The sequence below is a fragment of the Zingiber officinale genome, chromosome 6A (assembly GCF_018446385.1).
Source record: "Zingiber officinale cultivar Zhangliang chromosome 6A, Zo_v1.1, whole genome shotgun sequence".
NCBI lineage: Eukaryota > Viridiplantae > Streptophyta > Magnoliopsida > Zingiberales > Zingiberaceae > Zingiber > Zingiber officinale.
In genome coordinates, this window is record NC_055997.1 from 93,284,820 (window position 1) to 93,311,854 (window position 27,035).

The window sequence follows — 27,035 nt, forward strand, 5'->3', positions numbered from 1 at the left end:
TAGAGGGAGTTTGCCCTCTTAGGGGGAGAATGAAGGGCTTAACTTATGTATTCAGTGGCATGAAGCAGGTTTAGGCTATGGGATTAGCCTAACTTACATGTGGTATTGTAAGTGATAGTGTTGGTATTGTCAAACATCAAAAAGGGGGAGATTGTTGGTGCAACATCCCTCAGGTCAAGGTTGACCTGGTTGACCAAGCTTGAGTCTTGGTTTGGGTTTCGATGTTTGACAATGCAAGGCTGATTGAAGAAGAGTCAAGTAGGTCAAGGATGACCGGATAGTTGACTGGGAAGTCCTAACTGGGATGTTAGGCAGAAGGAAAGACCTAATGAGTGAAGCTAGGCAGTGAGGAAAATCCTAGTAAGTGAAGCTAGGTGAAAGTCCTGGTGAGTGAAGACAGGTGAAAATCCTAGTGAGTGAAGCTAGGTGAAAATCCTGGTGAGTGAAGCCAGGTGAAAATCCTAGTGAGTGAAGCTAGGTGAAAGACCTGGTGAGTGAAGCCAGGCAGAAGAGAAGTCCTAGTGAGTGAAGCTAGGCAGATTGAAAGTCCTGGTGAGTGAAGCCAGGCATGGGGAAATCCAGATGGGTCAAGATTGACCAGACATCTGGTGAAAGTCCAAGTAGGTCAAGAGAGTGACCGGATACTTGGCATGATGAAGGAAAGTCCAAGTAGGTCAAAGGATTTGACAGGATACTTGGCAAGAGGAGAAAAGTCCAAGTGGGTCAAAGGGATTGACCGGACACTTGGTGAGGGAGTCCTAGCAGGTCAAGGGAGTGACCAGATGCTAGGCATGATGTACCAATAGGTCAAGGTTGACCGAATGTTGGTTTGAGAGGCTTGGGACTTGGTTTTGGGCAAAAACCAGGAGCTGGATCGATCAGTGGATCGATCCAGGCTTTTCCCCAGTGAACAGAAAGCCTCTGGATCGATCAGTGGATCGATCCAGGCCTTTCCCAGCGAACATAGAGCATCTGGATCGATCAGTGGATCGATCCAGAGGTCCCAATCGATCAGCCGATCGATTGGGATACTGCTGGTTCACGCGATAAGCGCTGGATCGATCCGTGGATCGATCCAGGCGTTTCCCCAAAGCACAGAGGCGCTCTGGATCGATCCGTGGATCGATCCAAAGCCTCCCCGATCGATTGGGAGCTTTCGAATCGATCGGGATCCGACCATTGCGGCGTATTTTAGCTGCAGGCGTGCGATGGCTGCAGCAGAGAACTTACCGATTCATCTCAGATCTTCACCAGCGACTCCACAGAGCTCTCTATGCCAGTTCTTGAAGGATCTTGGAGTTTCTTCCAAGTCAAGAGGCAGCTCTATTGCAAGAAGAAGAAATCTAGGGTTAGGATTTTTACTGCATTTCTTGTAAGCTTTTGCTTATTCTTTACTACCCTTTCGTTCTTCTTGTATTGAGAGTCTTGTAGGGCTTCTCCGCCTTCAGTAGTTACCGAAAAGGAGTGTTTACATAGTGGAGGGTGTGTGAGTGTGTGGATCCTTGGACTAGTCACCTCCTTTGGAGGTGGATACCAAGTAAATCTACCTTGTTAGCGTTGTATGCATTTGTTTCTTGTATTTCCGCTGCACATCTCTGAAGAAACAAGCAACGCCAAGCACACGAGCACGCGATGAGCTATTCCCCCCCCCCCCCCCTCCCCTCTAGCTACTTTTCGGTCCCAATAATTTTTAGTCGCAGCACACTATACGTGCTGCAAATGTTCTTAATCGTAGTGTGCAACACGCGCTACAAATGCTGTTAATGGCAACGCACGGCGTGTGTTGTCGATGTCTTATAATTTTCAATAGTTTGCAATTGTGCAACATGCGACGTATGCTACGGATAGTATAATTACGCACTACGAAAAATCAAATTTGTTATAGTGCACACTCAAAGGACAACATCTAATACTTTGAGTTGATCCAAAATATAGAACTCTCCTTACCTACAACCTGTCCCAATTAGTCTCTAAGATTGCAGATCCTGAACATAACAATTGGATGGAAAAAAAAATATTTAGATTCACATAATTTACTAACAAAAATAAAATTTAAAATAAGACCCGAAATATAATAACATCAATAAGAGAAACAAGATGTAATAATTGAACCAATATCTACTAATAACATAGAAATACCATCAGCAGTCACAATAAATATAAATGGACTGGGAGAAAAAGAAATAAAAGATGATAAATAAGATAACATATGATGAAAGACACCAGAGTATAAAATCAACAAAGATAAAGATCTACCTAAAATACTAGACGATAACAAAACTATACGAGAGGAAGTTGACATAGTAAAATATTGTAAAGCAAAACACTGTTGAAACTACTCAAATATTTATGGATCAAGTTTTCATAAAGCATCTGTACGATCAGACATAATGACAATGTGATCTGCAAAAACTATGGATTGGGTTAACAATTCTTCAATCAAACTATCAAAGTCAAGAAAATAAAGGCTCTGATATCATATAAAAATTGAGAAAAAAAAATTAATCATATTATTAAATTAAAAAGATAATTAAAAATATAAAATATAAAGTCCTAGATAATTAAGTTAAAAAATTCTAAATTCTACACCGACCAAAAAAAAATATTCTAAAAATTATAAATAAATAAATATATTTAATCTATCACATAGGTAAGTGAGGATGCTGGAACCCCAAGGTTGTTTTGATGTGATTAACAAATTAAGTTAGGTCATGTCGTGTTTTTAACCTTGTGTCTAAGTGTGCAAGAGCTTAGGAGCACAGGGAGTTGAGCAAAAGACGCAGCTAGCTAGAAGGATAACACGGGAGGGAGGCGACGGGCTCGGTGCGTCTGAGGTATGAGGCGTTGCGGAAGAGTACGCGGACGGACAAGAAGGAGGCGCGCGACATTTCTCAGGGACGAGAAGTCGAAGCGAAAGGTTGCTCGATAATGCTGAAATTAGGTTCAGGCGAGCCTTATTTCGATTAGCTGAAATCACCCAAGCGAGCGGAGCTGGAGCGGAAGACCCGGACCGAGGCGAGCAACACCGGAGCAGAGGACCCGAACCAAAAGTCAATCTTGTTGACTTACTGGTCCGGGCGCTCAGAGCCATTCCGGACGCTCGAAATCAAGTTTTAACTAGGATCGCGTCAAACGCGATCCGTTGCGAAGGGGATAAAAGTTTATCCCCTCCCAAGCGCCTGGAACCCTTCCAGGCACCCCGACCAAGGCTATAAATACAGCCTTGGTTCAGAAGCTTTCAATCAACTCAAGAATTAGCAATCCAACACTTGTGTGCTTTCATTTCTAGCCTAGCTTCTGTTTTTTGTGCTTTCACTGCTGTAAAGAGGATTCTCCGCCTGAAGGAGATATTCTAATGTGCATTCCATTGCTTGAATTAACAACCTCCTTGGTTATAACCAAGTCAAGTCTGTGAGCCTCTTTCTGTTTATTACTTTCTGTTTATTTAGTTTATGTAAGTGTTTATTTGAAAAATCGAGAAGGGTTGTGTTTTATTTTTACAGGGTTATTCAACCTCCCTTCTAGTCAGCCAATGTAATCCAACAAGTGGTATCAGAGTCAGGAGGCTTCAGGAGGACTAACCGCCAATCGAAGCAAAGACGATGGCCGGACCGAGCATATACCCGCCGAAGTTCAAAGGGGAATTCGCTACCTGGAAAAAGCGAATCCAGGTATTTTTTAAAACGGATTTTGAGTTATTGTTAATTATGGAATTCGGTTTTACTGCACCAGAAGGTAAAGAGAAATATCAGTGGACAAAAAAGGAGTAGGCCGACTACGTGGCAAACGGTAAAGCAAAGTACCATCTGTTGAGCATTCTTCCGCCACAAGAAGTCAACCGAATCGGCAACTACGACTCCGCAAAGGAACTTTGGGAGAAGTTCCTTGAGCTACATGAAGGGACGTCTGAAGCCAAGCTTGCAAGACGGGATCTACTTCGCAACCAGCTCACCAACCCGCGACTTGGAGAAGACGAAACAACTGCGCATCTGCACTCGAGACTTAAAGAGCATATCACCGGACTTTCGAATCTCAGAGAAAAGGTAAATAACCGAGATTCGCTAAGGTACGCACTAAATTCTTTTCCTACAAATATGAAATGGGCATCACTAGTAGATGCCTTTTATATTTCTAAAGACTTAGAAAAAATTACTTTGGAAGAATGATTCTCGACATTTGAAGTGCATGAATCAAGATGTGCAGGTACGAAGGAGTCCAAGCACAACGTCGCCCTCAAAGCATCGAGAGACGAACCGGAGTCAGAGTCTTCTCTCGACGACAAGGAAATGGTTATGATGGTAAGACGTTTTAAGAAATTATGTAAGTCTAGAAATACTAACCATCCGTAAGGTAGAAAGAAAAAGACGATCCGTTGCTACCACTGCAACGAAGAAGGGCACGTCAAGGACAATTGTCCCAAGCTAAGGAACATGGACAAAGACAAAGGTAAGAAGCTTGTCCATAAGTGCAAGGTCTTAAAGGCGACGTGGGACGATACGTCGTCCAAATCAGAAGTCAAGGCCTTCTCCAAACTTGCATTAATGGCAAATCATCAAGACGACGACTGCGATTCAAGCTCTTCCGAAATGAGCATCGAGAGCATCGATGAAGGGGAGCTATATCGGAAGAAAGCAGCAGTTCAAAGAGAGACACGGATAACGAGATCAACAAGGTAAGTCAGATACGATTTCTTCCTTCCAACAAATTATTTAAGTCCGTTAAATTGTTAACAAAAGATTACTGTAAATTAGAAAAAGAAAATAAAAATTTTAAAATAATTTTAGCTAAGTCCTGCCCATTAGAAGAGTTAGACAAATTAAAGTTAGAAAATGAAAATTTGAAAAGACAAATAGATTCCTTAAAAAATCATGCATGTTCCCATAATACAAATTTTAGAAAATATAAAAATTTAAATTGATATTTTAGATATCACCAGAGATAAATTAGAAATATTTCAAAAAGGTATATCCCTAAGAAATATTTAATTAATCCAGTAGAGTGGAACATATATTGGATTCCAAAGTATTGTTTAACTTGAACTATTAATTAGATTTAGCGCTTTCAATAATAAAATTAAACAGTTAACTTTTTTATGAGGATTTGCCTAAGAAAATGGTTGTTGCTCCAATAATCAAGAAAACATAGTGTCTCGCCACTGCTTGGAAGCCAAAATATTGAAATGAGATGTTTAATTAACTTTCTAATAAAGTATTAAAGATAAAATTAAATAATGTTTTAGAAAGTCTTTCAAATATTTTTTGGAAATAAAAAAAAAATAGAAAAATTTTCTTGCTTAAGTTTTCTTCTTAGAAAATTCTCAAATATAATTTTTGTTGCAACTTTTTCAAAATATTTTTTCATGCAAAATTGTCTAACTTAGAGTTTTTTCCAACTTAGAAATTTTTTTGAGATTTTCTTTCATTTAAAAATATTTTCTAAAAATCATTGAAATAATTTTCAAAATTTTCTAAGTTTTAAACCCTTAGATTTTTCTTGGAATCTCATTTTTTTATGTGATCAAAGGGGGAGAAAGAAAAGTATAAGTCTAGGGGAAGGTAGACCAATTTTTTTCTACAATTTTTCTATCCTTTTGCACTTTATTTTAATATTAGTTATTTCATTTTTATGTCTATAAAAATGGGGAGATTGTTGGAACTCCAATGTTGTTTTGATATGATCAACAAGTTAAGTTAGGTTCTGTCGTGTTTTTAACCTTGTGTCTAAGTGTGCAAGAACTTAGGAGCACAGGGAGTCGAGCAAAAGACGCAGCTAGCGAGAAGGACGACACGGGAGGGAGCCGACAGGCTCGGTGCGTCTGAGGTATGAGACGCTGCGGAAGAGTACGCGGGCGGACGAGGAGGCGCGCGGCGTTTCCGAGGGACGAGAAGGCGAAACGGAATATTCCTCGAGAATGCCGAAATTGAATTCAGGTGAGCCTTATTTCGGTTGGCTGAACTCACCCAAGCGAGCGAAGCCGAAGTGGAAGACCCGGACCAAGACAAGCAACACTGGAGCAAAGGGCCCGAACCAAAAGTCAATCTTCTTGACTTTACTGGTCCGGGCGCCGGAAGCCATTCCGAGCGCCCGGAATCAAGTTTTGACCAGGATCGCATCAAACGTGATCCGTTGCAAAATGAATAAAATTTTATCCCCTTCCTGACGCCTGGAACCTTTCCAACCGCCCCAACCAAGGCTATAAATACAGTCTTGATCCAAAACTTTCAATCAACTCAAGAATTAATAATCTAACACTTGTGTGCTTTCATTTCTAATCAAGCTTCTATTTTTTGTGCTTTCACTATTGTAAAAAGACTTCTCCGTCTGAAGGAGATATTCTAATGCGTGTTTCATTTCTTGAATTAATAACCTCTTTGATTGTAACTAAATCAAGTTTGTGAGCTTCTTTCTGTTTATTATTTTTTGTTTATTTAGTTTATGCAAATGTTTATTTAAAAGATCAAGAAAAGTTATGTTTTATTTTTATAAAACTATTTAACCCCCTTCTAGCCAACCAATTCGATCCTTGCAGTTAAAATAATAGGTCATGCATCATGAAAAGAGGAGATAGTATATGAGCAAAATAAATTTGAAAAAAAAAAATATCATGATCTCCATCAAACTACTAGCGCTTTGTGGAATTACTACGGAGAACACTAACTGTATATAGAAATCGCCAAAACAAAGCCATCGGTGAGAACGAGGAGAGCCAGCCAATATCCAACTTCATACTTTCCAAATGCAGACTTCAATCTGGAGTTCCGCATCATTGCAGTAGAATTTCTCAGGTAAGTACAGGAAAACGTCAGAGGAATCTTCTTCGCAGAACTTCATCTCGGCATTATCTATTTCAAGTTTTGTTCCACCCTCATTTTTGGCCACAATCTTGTACAAAAAATTTTTGCGCAAAATCGTCCAGCGCCTCAGTGGTTGTCTGCACACAATCGAGATTGCTCGGCCCGAGGGCATGGCGCTGTTTCGCAGGAGACATAAGATCGAATCGTCCAGTTGGAGAACCAGCAATGGATCCATGTTACTGAAGCGCACTTGAGCTGTGTCTTTGCACTTGTAGAAATTAACTGGGACACGGTGGTGATTACCCAAGTGTCTTACAATATCTGATGTGGGCGCTTTGTGATCGCACTGAGGAAGCGGGCAGAAGTGAGGTGAAAAACTGCAGTTCCAGGAGTGGCTGCTGGGACGGGAGTAAGGAATGGTTTGGTCGCAGCCGTAGGATGCGTTGGGGCAGGGGACGGTAGCAGAGTCGGCGATATGCTCCAGGGCACGGTTTCTAGTGTAGCCAAGCGGAAGAGGGCAGGAGGGGCACTGGTCGTTGAGCTTCTTGTGGCATGTATCACACGCGACATGGCCTGTCGGGCACTATTTAATTAAGACAAGAGCAAACTGTAAACAGGTAGCGTATCGATTCGGATTCAGAAGCATGGAATTATGAGCATTGGTTGGTCGAGACGAGAAGATTGGCGGGACCTGGAAGATGGGCGGCATGAGAGGGGCGGAGCAGAGAGGGCAGTCAAGAAACTTGAGATTCAAGGTGACGGTTGCTACGCCATTGTTGTCACTGCTGCTGTTCTCCATCGGCGCGCACCTCCAGCAACTTACCAAAAAGAGTGATCGGAAATGGAAACTAATTAACACGATTAGCGAAGCAAACCGAAGAGAAAGCCACGGTTGAACTGTAGAAGATAAAAATAAAGATGGAAAAGGAAGAGCCGGTAAAAGATCTTGGCGTAGTTTTACGAGGCAAAGGACGCCTGGTCAAAATCGCATTCAATTACTTGACTGCGGATTGATGGGAGGAGAGTGCAGTAAATTTGAATTGTCATTTAAGAAAACTCACACCCAATTTCAATTTTTTTTTTTTTTTTTTTTTTTAAGAAAACGATGGGCACTTTGAATATTTGTTTTCAAAGTATTTTTTATATAACTTGTTTAAAGGGAAAAAAAATTAAAAGGAGATCTTAAATTTTATAAATCATCAAAAATATGTATTTCTTAAAAAAAAAAAAACATCCCTTCAATATTCTTATTTTAAAAATATCTTTCAATTTAGCGTTGTTTGTTACAAGACCATTAATAATTGTTACAATATATTGAAACTATCTAATAACTGCTGATTTAAGATTCCTATTGTACAGGTTATTATAATGTGAAAATTTTATCCAATAATTATTACAATATATTTAGGATAAATTTAGAATTTAAAATAATAGTAATTAAAATCATTTTAAAATTATTTTAATAAAATTTAAATAATTTTAATTAAATATATAAATAATTTTTTAATATAATAATATTTAAAAATCTTAAATTTATCATAAACATTTTATATCAATTATTGAGTAGTTTCTGTAATAATTATTGGGTGTAAATCCTAAATCATAAATTAACTTCTACATATTAGTTATTTGATAACTTATACAACAAATTAAAATTAAAGAGTCTTTTCCGGATGAAAATATTAAAGGGTTATTTTTAAATTATTTTTTAAAATAAACACGTTCATTTTAATTTTATTTTTTAAAAAAAAAACTCATGTTACGTTGCTTTGAATTTGGGTCGCTTTTTTTCTCCAGTTTAAATTAAAAAATCTGAGCCTGATTTGCCTATCGTACTTGGCCCAACCTGACATCGTAGAAGCTTGAGCAAATAGTCACTACACAGTTGCACCAGTGCTAGAAGAAATACACATCGTACAAGAGAAACAGTAGTAAATTACATATTTATTATCCATAGGTTTTATCTAATAATCTTGCAGATTCGCTATGCAATTATCTTAAAATATACGAGAAACTCATGATAATCCAATTAATCATGAGTACATAATTCACTCATTCGGTGACTTGTTCCATGGGATTCTTTACTTGGCATGAATTCAGTCAAAGACAATGGGATATATCAAATGAAAGGTTAATGTAGATGCAAGATTTCGTTCATACCACGATCTGTTTTTCACCCCTTCTCTTCAAGAAAAACAGTTTGTAGCGTTTCTCCTCTCAACGCTTTTCATTTTTCCTCCTCCTTGCTTGAGCCTTTTGCCACTTCTTCCGAGAAACAAATTTGCTTTTTGGCTTCAGCTTCAACTCAGGAGAAAACCTGAAATTTGGATCTCGCATGCGTGTCTGTATATCCTTGAAAAATTGCATGTTTAGCTTCTTAGGTCCGCCCTCTCGAAGCTCTGCATACTCTGGTCCAGCAATAATGTTCTCAAAGGCTCCAATCAAGATATCAATATCAGTCATCACATCGAACACGTTTATATACCGTCCGTCTGGGCCTTTCTTTAGCTTTTTCAATGCATTCTGAACAGCAAGCTTTCTAGCTTGCTTTCCTGGAGATAACTCTGGAGGCTCCTTCTCCGCTTTTAACAATTCAGAGATGGTCCGGTACTTGGGTGCTTCCTCAAACTCAAACAGTTTATCTATATGCGGATCGCTTCGTTCATTCTTGAATGGGTCAGTGGGAATATCGTCGTCGTCGTCGTCTTCACTGCCACTCCATAAAGTAACTTCTTCATCAGTGTCCGAGCACAAACTTCTTAATTCGTCGCTCTCATCGCCATCAATAAGGTTCGACTTCTCCTTTGTCTGGCTCCTTATTTTCTTTATTTCCTTCTCCAACTTGCTATCTTTATTTTTGTTTCCTTCGTCTTCGTCCTCACTTGCGGTCCATAAGCAGTCATCCTCATCCATCTCTTTGGTCCATGTTCTCCTGAACTCTTCATCGCCAGGCTTTCTATCACCAAACAAGCTATAACGTGTTCTCTCACGAGCATAGGATCGTGAAGCTGGAGAGCAATGTGAATTCGGCTTAATAAAAGAGCAAAATGGAAAAACTAAGACACACCAAGCAGAGCATGACTAAGTGGATTACATTATTAAGGTATAAACTCTTCATCAAGTAGAACCAATCTCCAAAAATTCTGAAGGTATAAAATAGTTTGTCGTAAAGCAAATTAGCAAGAAGCAATTGCATAATCGTGTGGTTTGTTGAATCAAATAGACAGATTTAAAACACCTAGCAGCTACCTTTTGGTCAACTTGAATTCAAATTATGTATGGAAGACAACAAATAGTCTATGTTTTTTTTGATGTTTTAATCAGGGTAACATATAGCCTAAGCCATAGAAATGGTGGCTTTCTCATCCATAAATGGGTCTTGTTTTGTTTCCTGTTGCTATGGCTCTCCAAATTAGACAGAGGCATATCATCAAACATAAAGTGGTCATACAGTGCTACACCAGAAAACTTCTACTTTGATCGACAATGCCAGGAAAATGCCGATTCGTGGACGAGTAAGGGTCGATGACCGAGAAGCAAAATTCGATCTTCAATGAATTAATCGGAAAGAAAGGAGTACAGAAGGGACCTTGCAGGATAGAATACAGATGTCCTGCAGTAATTCTGCTACCATGGCGCTCAGGCCCGTGGTGGAACAAGAATCCGATCCTAAGAATCAAACCCACAGAAGGTTAAGCACGAAGGAGCTTTCTAAGAAAATCAGGAAACCAACTTGGAAGAGAAAACCGAATCGAAACCAGCATAAACACCTTTTGGGCGAAGAAGGAAGGCAACGTATAGGGCAGAGTGGAAACTTTGGCAGGTGACGCGCCAACAGCTTCGCCATGATACGCTTCTTTGCGGAGACTTCGTAGCAGCAGTGCAAGACGTTACATGCACCGCCAACACCGTCGGGTTAAACTCGGGGCGCCGAACTGCAGGGAACGCGTCTGAAGAAGGGATCCTTTATCTACTACACGCGCTATGCATAATTTTTTTTATTAAGATTACACCTATTAGTATATGTCAATAATAGACTGCTTTGTTTGTATTTTCTTTTAGTATCATGGTACAAAAATAATCTCACGGTGAAGTACCGATCAATCTCGAGGCTATGCAACACTGATGCCTGACATGCGCTGCTGGGCGAAACCCTCATGATTTACCAAGGTAGCAATTTCATCTTTTACCGCAGGCAACGCAATACTGATTGTGGCGTGTGCTGTGCTGGCCGACCTAACACAAAGTCTAATTAGTAAAAGTCCAATTAGTAAGAACCAACCAACCAATAATCACAAGAAGGTTACTTAATGGAGAGGAGAAAACCCAAGGATTGCAAGTTAAATGCCCTGGACAAATCACACAAAACAGAGGTGAGCAGTCGTTTATTGGAAGAAAAGGCTCTTTAAACTCCAATTTTTTAGGAGCGCTGGAATCAAGACAGATGGCAAATAAATAGGTTATCAATTTCCAAATAACTACTACTTTTGACAAAACAAATGCTGATTTGAAATTATTATCGCGATCGTACACTATGTTCGCAAGGAAATGCTGAGCAAAAAACCAACAGTCCAGGAGACAAATCACAGGAACAAAAAACATCCTTCAAAGACAACTGCAATCCTCAAGGATGTAAAAAAAAAAAAAAATATTGAAAGTCGCCGTGAAATATTTAATATAAAGGAAATAACTTTTTCACTTCAGCAAACACGGGACAGCGAAAAATTGTCCATTTGAGGAGTATTAACGTGGATTAACTTCATCGTTCTGCCATTGGTGCGTTGGTTTTCACTGAGGCGTTAATGTCCACACGCGGACACAAGCATCTTCCCCTGCACTAGCCAAACTGTTCTCATCAATGAAAGCTACTCCATAAACCCCTCCTTGGTGAGCTCCTTTGATAGTAATCCGACTTGATGCAGGCTTGCCTAATTCGTAAATTATTACACAAGTGTCTAGTGAGCCAGTGGCAATCAAATGGCTATCAGGAGACCAGGCTAGGCAATTTATCCGTGCAGAATGGTACAGCATGTTGTTCAGCTTCACCTGTATATGACAAATGTTATGGTAACAGGTGTTAGCAACATATGCACAACAATACAATGAGAAATCACGAGTGGCATAATTTGACGAACAGAGTAGAATCAACAAGTCAGCAAAATTATTTCACCTTACAAAAAAAGATCACATATGTCAAAACTTCAAAAGAAAATTTTAAAATATCTGATGTCATAATGCACAAAATTATTTCCAGTCTGAATTTGGGGAGGGTCAACATCATCAGCTCTTATCCTAGAAAGTAAACTGCTAATTTTTAAATATTAGAACACAAATGCCTAGTTCAGCAAGCACTAGTAATAGCAATCAGATAATGAAGAAGCAACATAAGATTGCAATTTTTTTCCGCTATTGAAAAATAAAATGTCTGCACCTCTAGCTGGTTTAATTTGCATAGAAATCAAGTTAGTGGTTCAAAGTTGAAACCGAGGGTTCCAGTTTAAATAGAACTCATGGCATAGCCAAGATCCAAATAACCAACCACAAAATAATTGGGACTTGTGGTGTGTAAAACAATTGAAAAACTGTGGAAGGCGCACATAAAATACAAGAATTTAGAGAGAGAGAGAAAGAGAGAGTACTAAGGTTCTGACCTAAAGAAATATAGCACCTAAAAGAGCCTGGTACACAAGACACCAATCAAAGCATTACACAGCCATTATGCTTTCAGTAGGAGAGCTGTTTCATGGTTGAAAAATGGAGTAATATTACCATTGTTGAAATTAAGGATCTCCCTTTAATGACAAAGCATAAAGTAAAAACTTTACCTCTCGAGACACCCGATCCCAAACAACAGCTTCTCGATTGGAATCTCCTGAACAAAACATGGAAGCATCAGGGGAGTAACATATAGCGGTAATAGTTCCACGATGTTTCTCAAGAACTGCTTCCTCTGATAGAGTATCCCCGTTGATACTATAAATGTGAAGTTTTCCATCTTCACTACCCACGATTGCCTCAGTTCCATCAGGGGAAATTGCAGCTGTTGTAACAGAATGACCAAGTTTTATCTGTGAAACCACTTTTGAACCCTGCAACAGGGCAACTCCTGAGTCAATTGAAACTAATGCTAGTTCAGGAGCCTTAGCTGCAACTGCTAAGCCCTTTGGCTGAGACCCAACATCCAGTGGCTCTGTATCCCCACACTGATCTCCATTTAGGGGTACTCTCCAAACCTGCGTCATAAGAAACATAATTCAGGTTTCCAGAGAATAACCATAGTTATCTAAGAAAACAGAGAATCTACCTCTCAGAAGCCCTAATAGAATCCAACATGCTAATGCAAAATCTGAGAGCTAGCTCTTATATCCATTATGCTAATGCAAAATCCAACACTTATGATGAAAAATTGGCAAAGAGAATTTAAAACCTCAAAAGCAGATAGATCGGTACATCCACTAGCTAAACAAGGTACGTCGTGAAAGACAAATCAAGAAGCCTGAAATCATGATATAACTAAAACAAAAGCTAATTTCAAACCAATAGCAGAAGCACATTGTGAGAAGAATGATCACCTTATTGTCAAATGCTGAGGTCAGAATTTCTTCATCTAGGGCAGCAAAACATTTAATTTGAGTAGTGCCCTTTCTGACCAATTTACCAACATAACCAATGCCTTGGATCCATCGAGAGATAATACCATCATAACTGCTAGATAAGATAACTTTTTGACCACTCTGCAGAATACAGGCCAAAGAAGAAATGTTCTTCATGTGTCCAGAGTATGATACTGGTAATTTATCTGGATCAGTTGCAGAGAATATAGTCAATGTTCCACCAAGAGAAACAGTGACAATATGGTCATTTTGCCACAGGCAACCAACAAGCATGTCATCCACTCCCCCCGATGATCCAGAATTAATCAAAGTTCTTGTCAGTTTTCCACCCCCATCCTCCGTAATCTCCCAAACTTTTGCAGTTTTATCCGCAGATACTGTGATAATCTATATTTGACAAACATGTAGACCAGCAGGGAAGCCAAGCATAGTGAAAAATAATGCAAATTCATAAAGAGATAGATTAATGAAGATCAATGCAAAAAAAGAGAGACAATAAAACAACTCAAAGGGCCAGATGACAAAACATTCAATTATGAGGCACATTAGTTAACAATTATGAGGAAAGAACTATATTAGGCATGATAGCATTTGCAAATTCCAACAAAAGGCCACAAATACAGCATAAATTCTCCGTCCCTTTGAATTTTGGTGTTTTCTAGAGCTAAATAGTAAGCAAGTTCAAGCATTTGAAGCTTGTTAGATATTGAAACTACTTTTCAAGAAGGTATTTACAGTTATGGAAGATAAAGAGATTAAAAGGGGATGACTAATCGAGAGGTTAGTAAGGCTTTCTTTAACTAATAATAAGTTGGTAGCCGTGTTTGGGAACCTGATTGCTACTTTCAATGAACAAGTTTCTGAATGGCGAATGGCATCCTCTCATCCTGGTAGTGCAAATATGTATATGTCAGAGCACTGATATGGCATCATAGGTACCATGACTAAGGGGGTGCTTGGTTCATTGAAAGGAATGGGAATAAGAATGGGATTGATAGAAGTAGGGAATGGAAATGGGAGCTTTCCCATTCCCCTCCTTTTACTAGGGAATGGCTCATTCCCATGTTTAGGGTAATGAATCCATGGGACCCACCGCTAATCCCCCAAACCAAACACCCACTTTCAATCCCTTTCCCATTCCTTACTCTCATTCCATCCAACCAAGCACCCCCTAAATATTACCACCAAAGGATAAGGTAGCTAGGTATCATTGATTTCTCTCAGTTTCAAAAACTTCACAGGATTATTTGTTGAATGTATAGTCTGGACTTTGGAGTTTGAAACATATTAGGAGAGTATCTTAGAATGGTTTATGTAAACCAGGAAAAAAATAACTTAATACCACTATACAGCACAAAATCAATAGTAAGAAACATGTCAAAGATGGAAAACAGTTCTTCAATAGACACATTTGAATGAAATAAAACAACACAGGAAAAAAATAACAATCATGACAGATGACAGGACTGCACACAATTTTTCAATTTTGTGTCAAGTGAAGGAATAAAAAATGCTAAAAAGTTCTCACTTGTTTGCCATCGGGACTCCAGCTTAAAGTATATATGCTACCTTTGTGTCCATCTTCTGCAGACAATTCTCCGATCTTTTCTCCTGTTTTTCCATCATAAATTATACCTTTCTTGTCAGAGCTCACAGTAATGAACTTACTTCCATCAGGAGAAAAACGCACACAATTAACAAAGTTCGAATGTTCCCTGCAAATAAAGAAAGTTGACTAATAATGTATACAGTTGCATTTGAAATTCCACAAATTTCAGAGTTCCAAGCATGCTATGCTATGCATGTTAATTCAATTTTCATGTGCTTAGATCATCTAATTTTCATCTCATGTGAGAAGAAAGGAACAAATAAGATGATAATTCATGAGACTCCAGTCTATTAAGTTAATGCATATAGGACTAGTTAGCATATGTAAAAGCTAGTCATATATTTGGAGAAAACAAACTTAACAACAGATGCCACATTCAGGGAGTCAAATATTCTTAAACAAACTGTTATAAGGAACAGGAAAGAGCAAAGGGGCTATATTGCATCACAGGCGTGGGGCCAAATAGAGAAAAGGTCCAACTCTAACTTTACCCTAAATTTTCATCTCATCAGTTTTATTTGTAGCATAAATAGAGAATATGAAACTACCATGTAGTCCAAAGAAAAGGTAGCAAGAAAAGAACTAGTACAAGATGGAAATACCTATTAGTAGCCAACTCTAACTTTACCCTAAACTTGGATATCTGTGAAGGATTAATTTTGCCTCACTTAAGCAGGTGGGGCCAAATGACCCCACAAAAATCTAGAATGCATATGCATATGATGAGACAAGACAAAACAAAACTTTTGGTCATTTTATATCTATACTTTTATGTCTATGGGCTCACAATCTACATGTTTTCACTTAAAGAATAAGAATCATGATCATATTCTTCTCTCTCTCTCTCTCTCTCTCTCTCTCTCTTTCATTATCCCACCTTTTATCTGATTTTGGTGGACAGCAAGATCCATGTACCTCAAATTACAATAATGCATCAAGGAAATAATATAGAAATCTAAACCTACAAGCTGCAAAAATTTAACATGTCATAAATTATTGTAACCTATAAAGTCATCAAAGTTTCAGAAACAAAATCATGTCACTTTAAAACATATTTACTTTCCTTTTTGCACCTAGTTTTGGAGTCTTCAAATAATTTATATTTGTATAAATATAATCAGTGTACTTTAACTTCTTTTTTTTTAGTTTCATTTACTTTATAGTTTGTCACTGCGCCTTGTGAAATAATACATGGCACATTCATCTCACATATTGCAGAATATAATATTATATTAACATTCCATGAAATTCATAACAATAGCTAGTTTTTGAACTGAAAGTGGACATTTGGATAAAATAAAATATGTAGGAGTAGAATGGAAAAGGATAATTATGCATTTTCTTTGAGAACACCTGGCAAAAAGATGCCAAAATCTTGTTGTCCGAGTTAATCAGGTTGGAAGTGATCTAGATGCCTGGCAGATTGACAGCTTGATGACTCTGAAGCAGTTTGACACTTCAGCAACTTAGAAATGGGTCAACAATTTGGAAGCAAACCCATAGTTACACAACTCAAATGGGGTTCAGAGTTTCTTAGGAAGACATAAGTTGCACTCTTTTCCCTGAGACAAAATTGTCCTGGCCAGATATTTATGGTTGATGACAATTGTCCCCAAAGATACAACGACCATATCTCAAAATAGGAGCACTCTAAAACTTGGATCCTTTGAACCTTCAATACTTCAAAAAATTTTAACTTAGGGAAGAGGAGAGAATTTAGAATTCAAGATAAGAAAGTGCTTGAGTTTTGAATGAACGAGAACATGAGTGAGGGAGTGGAATCAAACAAATAGAGGAAAGACAGCCCCCTCCCCATGGGGATATTTGTTGTTGCCAACCAAGTGCTAAGGGTGTTGTGCATGCGTAGGTCCAAAGGTTCTGTTATACACAATCCACTAGGGGTCACACCCTTCAACTTGCCAAGCCAACGCAGTTGGCACAAGGCTAGACCTACCATGAGTTGCGCGTGTGACCTTTCTTGTGGTGTATGCACTTGTTGAGATAGTTTCGCAATCCCCACAAGGATACTTCATGTGTGCACATTCATGTGATACTCAGAGGTTTTACATTTATCCATGTTTTTCATATGTTAATGTGTGCCCCATGTAATTATGAAATTAGGCATACCTATGGGCTTGCATCTTGTTCCTATGCATCCATGTTTGAGCTTGTGTCATTAGTGATGTGTGGATGGTTTTCTCAAGTATCTCTTCTTGGACAATAATTTCTCATTCACAAAAAAAAAAAATGATTTGGAAATTTTAGGCAAATTAGCTCAAAATAGATCATCCATGTTCAACAATTTTTCAACTAACTAACAGATTTTTATTAGAATAATTGGTTACAGAAAAAACAATTTTCCAAAACTTCCATCAAGTACATGAAGAGTATGCTTATTTTTTTAAAAAAAAAAATTGATCAGGAATGTCGCCAAATGTGGTAACCATTCTGACTTTTGATGATGAAAGTTATGTGAGCTACTCTTTCTTGTATTGAAGTGAAAAGGTATCGGAAAACAACTAGTAGCTAACAAGGTTAAGCTAAGACTATGATACGAGCAAGTAAAAGGAACAGTCAGTACAAATGCACTTGTGCATTGTCCATAATATAGTCAAAGCAAACCTCTGGGAAAGTTTGAATTTAAATGGGGGCCCTTCATAAAAATTCACCAAGAAATCTTCACCGCATGTGACAATCCGGAATGGTCTGGTTGGCTTAAATGCACAACTCAATACCCTTCTTGAATGGCCATCGAACTCGCCAACAGTGCTACCTGAGTCCCACCTACACGAGAATAAAATTCACAATCCTAAAGAATTAGCACACAACCAATGATATACTACTTGGAGAAATTTAATTCGAAAACAGTCGGTTTCCAGAATGATTTCCCAGTAAGATGGATAATCTTTTTCCCCATTTTCAATTCTCAAACATAAATCTCATCACTAAACTAAAAAGCTCACATGAAAGCCCGCACGAACGACTTGCCCTTGCCGTCCCCGGATGCAACGATGCGGAGGCCGTCAGGCGACCACTGGAGGTCGTCAATGCGCCCGGACAAGACGCGGAACTCGTTCTTAAGCGCGCGGTCGCCATATCGACCCCAGATCCGGATGGTGCCGGAGACGTCAGCTGAGGCGACCCACTCGCCGTTAGGCGAGAACCGAGCCACAGTAGTCGGGTACCCGTGTTCCCCATAGATCGACACATCCATAGGCGCGTCGAGGCGCCGGATGATCACCGCCCGCCCATTGCAGTAGGCGATCGTGTCCGTCCGCGGATCCCCGGAGATCAATATTCCCCGACCGCGCTCCGTCGACGGCACGCACGCGTACGTCTCCTTCAGCTCCGCCATTTCCGTCGCGAGTGATCTAATCCAATGATGAGCGATCGAGGAAGGAAAGCCCTCTTTGATGCTATCGTGGAAGACGATCGTGGACAGGGATCAAATACGTTGCTCCGAACACGCAACTTGTCGTGGGACACAATCAAATAGCGGTCAATTGCACTTGGAAGCATGGGGTCCAGCCCATTTCGGTTTCGTCTCCACTCATCACAATGCAATGTTTAACGTGAGAAGGTACGCGTGGTGCGCGACAGAACGTGAAGGTCGGTGCTTCCTATTTTTGGAGAATGCTTTGACCGCGATGCAGCTTGATTCGTTGAAATCTTTCATATCTGCACTTGCAGTTTGGTCTCAAACAGCGGATCTTCCAAGTTCGGAGCGTCACTCTCTAATTATTTCTTCATATTGGATCAAGCCCATAGAAAGAAGGATGGCCCGAATGGAGCAGGAAGGACCCGAAATGGCTCGGTCCAATTTAGCCCGACCCGAGGCCGTGCGAGTTGGGCAACACGTACGTATAAACTTAATATTGTTTATAATTGTGTAAGTATACAGTTTGACTACAATTTTGTGATTTCTCTTTATCTTTTCTTTTGTGTTTTCATTTTTTTAAATAGATAAATGTATATAAATCTTGATGGAGAGGTAAAACTTTCATACAGCATGTCAAGCATACAAAGTATTGAGGAGCTTAAATCTCTACTGTTGAGGTAAGCTCAGTAATCAACACTCAATCTTTACTATAATCATACATCATATGGGCACAAATCACCCATTAAGATGCCACACCATCTACTTTTCATGCAACAACATACCCAATCGACAAGTGACATTACACGGACATAAGTCCTCAAGTGACATTACACGGACATAAGTCCTCATTGGACTTTGCATGCATGCCTTAATCAACAGCAATGCATCTCATGAACACAAATCAGACACCATGAAGCTTAAAAAACATATGAGCAGCAATTTCATCACAACATTGCAAAACACGATGAATTCCAACAACATAGAATCGCCAGATTGTAGGAGCAGCTACCTTTCCATACAAAAATATGTGTTAGACCAGAGGTAAGTCCACGAATCGGTGTACATGAACCTGGATTTTGGAGAAAATTCAATCAATATCTAGAGCAGTTCCTTGATACCGGCTCCTATTATGAGCTTCCCATATGAAATAGATCATGCTTGAGATGTCTAAGTATCTAGCCTTTGTTTTTCGACTGCTATCTTTGTAATTCCAGCCAAGGACTTGCTATAGTTCATCAAAAGAATAGAAAACCTGATTTATGTCTAGCCATTACTTCACTTTACTCCACAATCCACAAGTCATAGAGCATTCAAAGAACAAATGATGATTTGATTCATCTTGATACAGACACAAAACACATTCTTTGTTTACCATTCTATCCTTGGTTCTTAAATTATCATATTTGCTAGCATTCATAAAATGAAACAATGTTTTGGCATAATTTTCGATCTTCACACTATCGAATTCCAAGTCACCTTCGAACCTCTTGGCATAAGAAATTGATAAGCATTTGCAACTCCTTTTGCTTCCCCAACAAACCAATCCATCTTTATCATGTTTGCTCTACTAATTCCATTTGAGGTTCTTAAGATTTTGTTCCAGATTTCTACAAGTCTTTTGATCAAGGGTGAGCCCGAAGTCTTGGTTTCCCATGTCCAAAAATCAACCCCTTTCATATAATGTAGATACACCCACTTGACCCATAAGGAATCTGTTTTAACATTGATATCCCATAATATTTTGTTTAACAAAACCTCATTCTATGTGAGAAGGACCCTAAGTCCATATCTCATATCTTGCTTTGATAAACAAATCTTTAACTAAGATATAGATAGATGTTTTGAAGACCAAACAAGCATCCGACAAATTACTTTGATCTTGTCAATTACACCACTAGGAATCAAAAACATTGAAAACCATAAACACACCATACATTGGAGAACCTTACCCACCAATTCCAAACGTCTGACGTATAATAAGGTATGCTTAAGCCAAACATTTATCTTTCTTGTGATAACATCTAGGAGAGGCTCATAGTTGGCAATCCTCAACTTTTCCACCGATAATAAAATGCCTAAGTACAGAAAGAAAATAAACATTCTTGAAATCCCATGAGACCAAAAAGTTAGCTCTTTAAACTTGGATCCACACTAGGCATGTAAACTTGTGTCTTTTAAGGATTTGCCCACAACCCTGAGATCTCTTCAAAATAGTCCAAACATTCTACTGTGTTGTGTAGATGATATATCCACTCGGCAAAAGAACATTAAATCATCCGTATAAACAAGATGCGCAATGTCCACCTCCTTACACAATGAATGATATGGAAAGATGACAATGTAGCAGTGATCTTGAGCTTCCTTGACAACACTTCAAAGCATAGGCCGAACAACAAGAGAGAGAGGGGGTCCCCTTGCCTAAATCCTCTTTTACCACTAAAGAAACCATATATCTTATCATTTAGAGAAATTGAATAAGATGCCATAGTGACGCATTCTTTGATCCAATTACAATATCGTTAGGGAAAACTAAAACTAACGAGAGCCGACATAAGAAAATCTCAATCAACCCTATCAAAAGTTTTCTTCAAGTCCATCTTGATCATGCATTTAGGGGATAGATAGCTTTTTGCGTGCATACTTCTGAAGTAATTCTTGAGTTAAGTATATGTTATCCCCTATAGAATGTCCCTTGATGAATGCTACTTGAGCTGGATCCAATAAGAAATCCAAAACTTCAGATATCCAGCAAGGATCTTTGTAATAACTTTGTAGTACACGTTGCAGCACGAAATTGGCCTATAGTCCAAGACACCCACAACATTGTCTCCTTTTGGCACAAGTGATATCAAAGAGTTGTTCCATTTCTTGAGTAGCTCGCTATTTTGAAAGAATTCCTACACGGCTGCAATGAAATCATTACCAACAATATCCCAAGAGGAGGTAATGTAGTTTAGACCATAACCATCTAGTCCCAGAGCCTTCCCCCATCCAATATCACGTAGAGCAACCCTTATTTCTTCAAGGTCAACCGACTTGCATAAGTTTTCAGATGACCCCATGGTGAGTTTCCTACTCGTGAGCTCATTGCTGCCTAAGATGTTGCATGTGTCATTTTGGCCAAGCAAACTATAAAAATAATCAACAAACTCTTCCGCTACTTCCCCTATGCTTGTGGTTTGTTCTCCATTCCTTTTCTTGAGTATGATCACATATTTTTGTTGTTCCTTTTTACCATGTCATGGAAGAATTTTGTACATTTATTGGCACTTCTCAAGTAGACATTTTTTGCTCTTTGCTGATAAAATTGTACTCTTTCAGCTTTCGTTAGTAAGTTGACTTTCTTTCTTATGTGACTACTCCATAGGGGTTGGATCATCATCTAGGATGCCTCTTTGAGCTTCTTCTAGGTCTACCTTTGCTCTTTTTGCTTTCTCCGAAATGTGTCTAAAGTGCTTCTTGTTTAGCTCTGTCAAACATCCTTTCAATCAGAACAACTTTGTTTTGAAAATACATTGGGCATTTCCCATTACTAGGATTGGCCAAGAGTCTTCTACACCCTTCTTAAAATCTTCATGCAATGATCACATGGTGAGGAATTTGAAAGCTCTATTTAATGGTCGTCCTTGGCTAAAGTGTGTACAATGGTTCATGAATGATCCAAGATACATCTAGACGTCATAAAACTCCATATAAATATCAAAATCTACCATCAATCAAAAGGGGTTTACTAAATCTAACTCTATCTAACTTACAAGAAACATTATCATTTGATCATGTAAAACGACATCCAATGGACTGGAAATTAACTAAACCATAAGTTTGTGTAAAAATTTACAAGTCTCTCATTTCATGATTTGTAATGAAAGAATCCTGTTACTTTTCATGAATAGATAAATACGAATTGAAAGGCCTATAATCATCCATGCAACATGATATCTCCTTTAATTTGTTGCGTGCATAGTTGGTGGGATAGTGATCTTAGATTAATTTGGGATCATCGGTCATGATTGAATAGCATAGGGTCGGATCCGATCCTATCAATTCTACTCCGCCTCCGTTAAAACAAACATTCTAAATGCTCCCGTATGGTTTTGGTACTTTCAGATCTTGATTTTGTAAACCAGGGTTGCGTGTTCCAATTTTAAAGCTAATATTTTTAATTGTTTTACAAGATTAAATTTCCTTTTGATAATTAAATTGCTCATCTTTATCAAAGTGTACGTGAAGCAGCGGATTCCTCGGTGTTGATCTCGGATAGATTAGTAGTATTCGTCTTTTATCATCATGTGAAGCGACGGATCAGAACGGAACGTAATAATTGTGGCATTTGCAGGCACGCTGTGATTGTCGACGACCATCTGCTTGAAACACGTATGGAAATCTATCAGTCAGCCATGCATGCTCTTCCCCTCCTAAGTCCTAATCTCATCCCATTAAGTATATCACATATATATTAAGTATGGAACACCTTTAATTTCTCCCAGTTGCAACTAACAAGCCAAACCTCCTCGCTCGCAAAACCACCAGTCTTGAGTCAACGCCTCTAGCTGCAACACCCCTTCTCATTACAAATCCTTTCATTGGCATATAAATAATTAACTTCCCTCACTTTATCGATATCCCAATCTGATCCTGTGTGCAGTCTCTCTTACCCTGTTCTTCATTACGCCATATACATGAGATGAGGAATCCCTGTTGCGATAAGCAAGCACCCAACAGGGGAGCCTGGTCCAAGGAGGAGGACGAGAAGCTCATTAACTACATCGCCATCCATGGCGAAGTCTCCTGGCGTTCGCTCCCCAAGGCCGCAGGTTTATCGATCGTTTGTTAGTAGAGATTGTGATGCAATTACGAATTCAGTTGAATGAACAAATTCCCATGAGTAATATATACAAGCTAGCTTTGTAATTGATTATGATCATTCAGGACTACTTCGATGCGGCAAGAGTTGCAGACTTCGGTGGATCAACTACCTTCGGCCCGACGTCAAGCGGGGGAACTTCCAGGAGGACGAAGAAGACCTCATCATCAAGCTCCATGCATTACTTGGAAACCGGTAATTGTTAAGAGTTGTTGCCAAGGTCTTGGATTCGATCGAACTCCCCTAATACGTGTTTAATATTGACAATTAGGTGGTCGTTGATAGCTGGGAGGTTGCCGGGGAGGACGGACAACGAGGTGAAGAACTACTGGAACTCGCATCTAAGGAAGAAACTGAGAGGAGTGGGCATCGACCCTAACTTCCACCGCGTGACGTCGCCGGGGCTGTTGCAGCGCCGGACGTGGCTGAAAGGCTCAACCGACGGCGACGACACGGAGTGTAGCACGGCCGATGTGGTGGCGATGAATTCTGAGAAAGCTCATCAGTGTAGTAATTATGGCGTGCCTGATCTCAACCTTGACCTGACCATCGCCATGGCTTGTGATCAGAAGAGACCAGGATCTGAACCATTGATCAGTAATACTCAACAGCTCGATGAAGAGTACTCTGGTTCTGCGAAGCCCACGCTGCTTCTATTCCGATGACACTGTATTCCATCGTGCATGCTATGGAGTATTAATTAGATGGATGAAACTACAAACAATAATATATATAGGTTTAATTAAATCTATAGAAAATTCTAAGGTTGATTAATTTTAGCTGGCTGTTTTTAATTTGTATCATGTAATTAAGGTGCTACATATAAACATATGCTGTACTAGTTTTGGCTCCTTGTTTATTTCAAATAAATTAAAGAGCATTGTGAGTACTAATTAACCAAAGAATTAGAGAGAAAGAACTAATACATCAAAAGCAATAACCGCGCGATTCTTATTTATCATCCTATATGTATCCATATGAGCAAAGTATAATTTAATTAACAGTTGTTTTGTTTGGTCTAATTGTATGATTGAGTCATAAATAAGTTAGATTTATAAGTTTGCCAGTAAAACTTAAGAGTATAAATGATAATTAAGCTGGTCCCAGTTAACGGCAAAGGTAAAAACCATGCAAATATAATACCTGTATTTTGTATGAATATTAAGTACAACTGCATTGTTTGAACGCTAATATATACAATCTCTTTAAAATAAAAATATAGGTTCACATGTCACATACTCATTATATTAATATCTTTCTTTTATTAACATACAGTACTCACATTCATTCTAATATTAAAATACTGATCTAACTATCAATTCATTTACCTTTATTTTGTATACCCAAAATTACTTTTTTTATTGATCCTGTCCGAAAGTCAAAGAGAAGGAAAACTAGGAATATGGTGCTCACGCTGACCTCTTGTGGACTCCGCGCGGATCTGCAACATAGATTACGTCAGTGCCGAGTTAGGGAAGGGATCCCCGGCGTTGGCCCTCCGATGCTCAAATCAGTCACCGGCGATGAAGTGGAAAGCGAAGCAACAAGAAGGTCGTAGCACAAATAGTAAATATCGCATATATACCTTCGTTGATACTTGGACCCCCTTTATATAGAGCTCCGGTAGCGCGTGTGCACGCTTCTCAAAGTTTTCCTGAAAAGACGTGTCAGTAAAGTGCTCTTGGCACAACACCTTAACGGGCCTAACATATCTTTGAAGTGACAGTGGAAGCTTCCACCGTACGATCTTGTGGCAACCCATGCCCGGTGTCGGCGGCACCAACTCCCAAAGGGATATCACTGGATATCATCAGGAGTGTACTGCTAGGCCGAGCGGATTGGTCGCTCGGCCTGAATTCCACCACCCTGGTGCCCCGTCTGGTCGGCCAGAACCTTGCTGTTCCTCTAGTGTGTTTACTCGACCAAAGGTCCATTTTGTTATTGCTGAAGAATGTTGTCAGGCCGAGCGAGGTAGCCACTTGGTCGAAGTCTGTTGCCAGGCCGAGCGGGGTAGCCGCTTGACCGAAGTCTGTTGTCAGGCCGAGCGGGATAGTCGCTCGGCCGAAGTTGAACTCTGCACATCAATCTCTGTAATTATCTGGCCGAGCAAGGTAGTCGCTTGGCTCAGCTTCTGCACCTTGTCTTGAGTGTCGGTTGTTTGATTGCTCCCCATGTCGAAGGCGACGGTGGGTCAAAGCATGCTTCGCCCGACCGACCGATGTTATCTGCGTGTTGACCGCCTTGACTTTGACTTCCTTTGACCTCCACCGTGGCAGCGGGGTGGGGTCCTTCATCGTCACTGCATCACAAGCCTCCCCATCAAATCTAGTCGAATTAGGAGGCTATAAGTCCGACTAATTGGACAATTGTCTGAGTAGATTTCCTCCCGATCGGCCTTCGACACTATGTGGTTGCTGATCGGGATGCGACCGTTCCTTGCCAATCAACCTTTTGAAGCTTGTCGTTCGGTCATAGGCATGCTTTCTCAATCCGATCGGCACCACGAAGGTTTGTACTTGTAAATCTTTGCTTGGACTGTCTTGGGCGAGCGCGAGAAGGGCTTACGTCACCCATATTTCTGAGAAATCGTGCAAATCTCTACGCATTAAGCCTGAGCACTCTCCCACGCCTTCATTAAATGTCAACCTATGGCGATACCCCACTTGTCACGCATGTCGCTGCCGCACGCCTGACGTGACAGGGTATTGATGTAACGTTTGACAGTTCGAATTCAACGGTCCGATCTTTACCTGAGTTTCTATGACCTAGATCGGATGGTTCTGATCGGACATCCCCTAGGCTTATAAGCCCATGCGTGTCACCGCCTTTGCTCATTTTGCCTTCATGCTCTTTGGTGCTGCCTGCTTCGTTCTCCGACAACATTTCCCTACTGTTCCTCCACGACCTCCCACCAACCGCCTTTCTCCATTAACCTTTTGCTCATAAACTTTCTCCCTATCGCACTGACCTCCGAGTTTTTTTGTCTACTGATGTGCGTAAATATTATGATGGTTTATGCATGCTTTTACTCACATTCGCTTTCTTTATACGTACATATTCTTTGTATGATCACCTCTTTTATCGTGTATTCATCATATATACTCTTTTGTACAGATATCTGTTCTTTGTTTGGTTTTGTGTTAACAGGGACAACTTTCAGAGCGAAAATAGCATTTGTCGACGCACCGGAGCGAGCCAGAGAACACGGTCGTGCAACCCTTGCACACCCGTGTAGCTAAACAGAAGGGAAGATGTGCACAACCGTGCAACCCTTGCACGACCGTGCGACCAGACCAGAGGCGGATCAAAACACGGTCGTGCAACCCTGCACGGCCGTGCACCCCATGACCGAGGCTAAGCAACACACGGTCGTGCGATCCTGCACGGCCGTGTCCCCAAGAATCGAGCCCCAGCATCACACGGTCGTGCCAATTGCCATGACCGTGCAACGCATCCAGAGCCCAGTTAGGGCACGACCGTGCCATCCTTGCACGGTCGTGACGCCACGCCGTGCCCTAGCCTATAAAAGGGGCTTTAACCCCTTTTCCGAGGGGGGAAAGCCGGGAGGCAAACCGTCAAGAGGATATTCATTTTGGTGTTGTTCCATGCCATCCAGGACATCAATCTAGCGACCTTCCATCACCACCTCAACTCTAGAAGCAAAAGATTGGATCCGAAGATCACTCATCGTCATTGGATAAGCATACTTCTTCTTTCTCTCTTCGTTTTGAGGATTGTATGTTTAGATTCACCATGTCTTCGGGTTCTTCTCTAG

The 27,035-nt window shown here is 39.9% G+C and overlaps 3 protein-coding genes across 4 annotated transcripts; 1 reads left to right on the plus strand and 2 right to left on the minus strand.

The window, feature by feature from the left end:
* Window positions 1-8,709: 8,709 nt before the first annotated feature.
* On the minus strand, window positions 8,710-10,801 carry LOC121996957. Its single transcript, XM_042551141.1, has 3 exons — window positions 10,565-10,801; window positions 10,384-10,463; window positions 8,710-9,802 (listed from the first exon to the last, which is right to left on the minus strand). The coding sequence occupies exons 1-3, from the start codon at window positions 10,639-10,641 to the stop codon at window positions 9,012-9,014; spliced, it is 948 nt and encodes a 315-aa protein (XP_042407075.1). The 5' UTR covers window positions 10,642-10,801; the 3' UTR covers window positions 8,710-9,011.
* Window positions 10,802-11,279: 478 nt separating this feature from the next.
* LOC121996956 (actin-interacting protein 1-2-like) lies at window positions 11,280-18,443 on the minus strand. 2 transcript variants are annotated; one of them, XR_006116198.1, is made up of 7 exons: window positions 17,981-18,443; window positions 17,640-17,801; window positions 14,937-15,123; window positions 13,367-13,795; window positions 12,620-13,027; window positions 12,446-12,530; window positions 11,704-11,840 (listed from the first exon to the last, which is right to left on the minus strand). XR_006116198.1 is itself a non-coding variant. In XM_042551140.1 (6 exons), the coding sequence occupies exons 1-6, from the start codon at window positions 18,370-18,372 to the stop codon at window positions 11,583-11,585; spliced, it is 1,836 nt and encodes a 611-aa protein (XP_042407074.1). In that variant the 5' UTR covers window positions 18,373-18,442; the 3' UTR covers window positions 11,280-11,582. The 2 variants fall into 2 exon arrangements, 1 of the variants encoding a protein (XP_042407074.1); XM_042551140.1 differs by lacking the exon at window positions 12,446-12,530 and having other exon boundaries at window positions 11,280-11,840; window positions 17,981-18,442.
* Window positions 18,444-23,013: 4,570 nt separating this feature from the next.
* LOC121994193 (myb-related protein 308-like) lies at window positions 23,014-24,110 on the plus strand. The gene is made up of 3 exons (XM_042548312.1): window positions 23,014-23,210; window positions 23,326-23,455; window positions 23,532-24,110. The coding sequence occupies exons 1-3, from the start codon at window positions 23,081-23,083 to the stop codon at window positions 23,923-23,925; spliced, it is 654 nt and encodes a 217-aa protein (XP_042404246.1). The 5' UTR covers window positions 23,014-23,080; the 3' UTR covers window positions 23,926-24,110.
* Window positions 24,111-27,035: the final 2,925 nt, after the last annotated feature.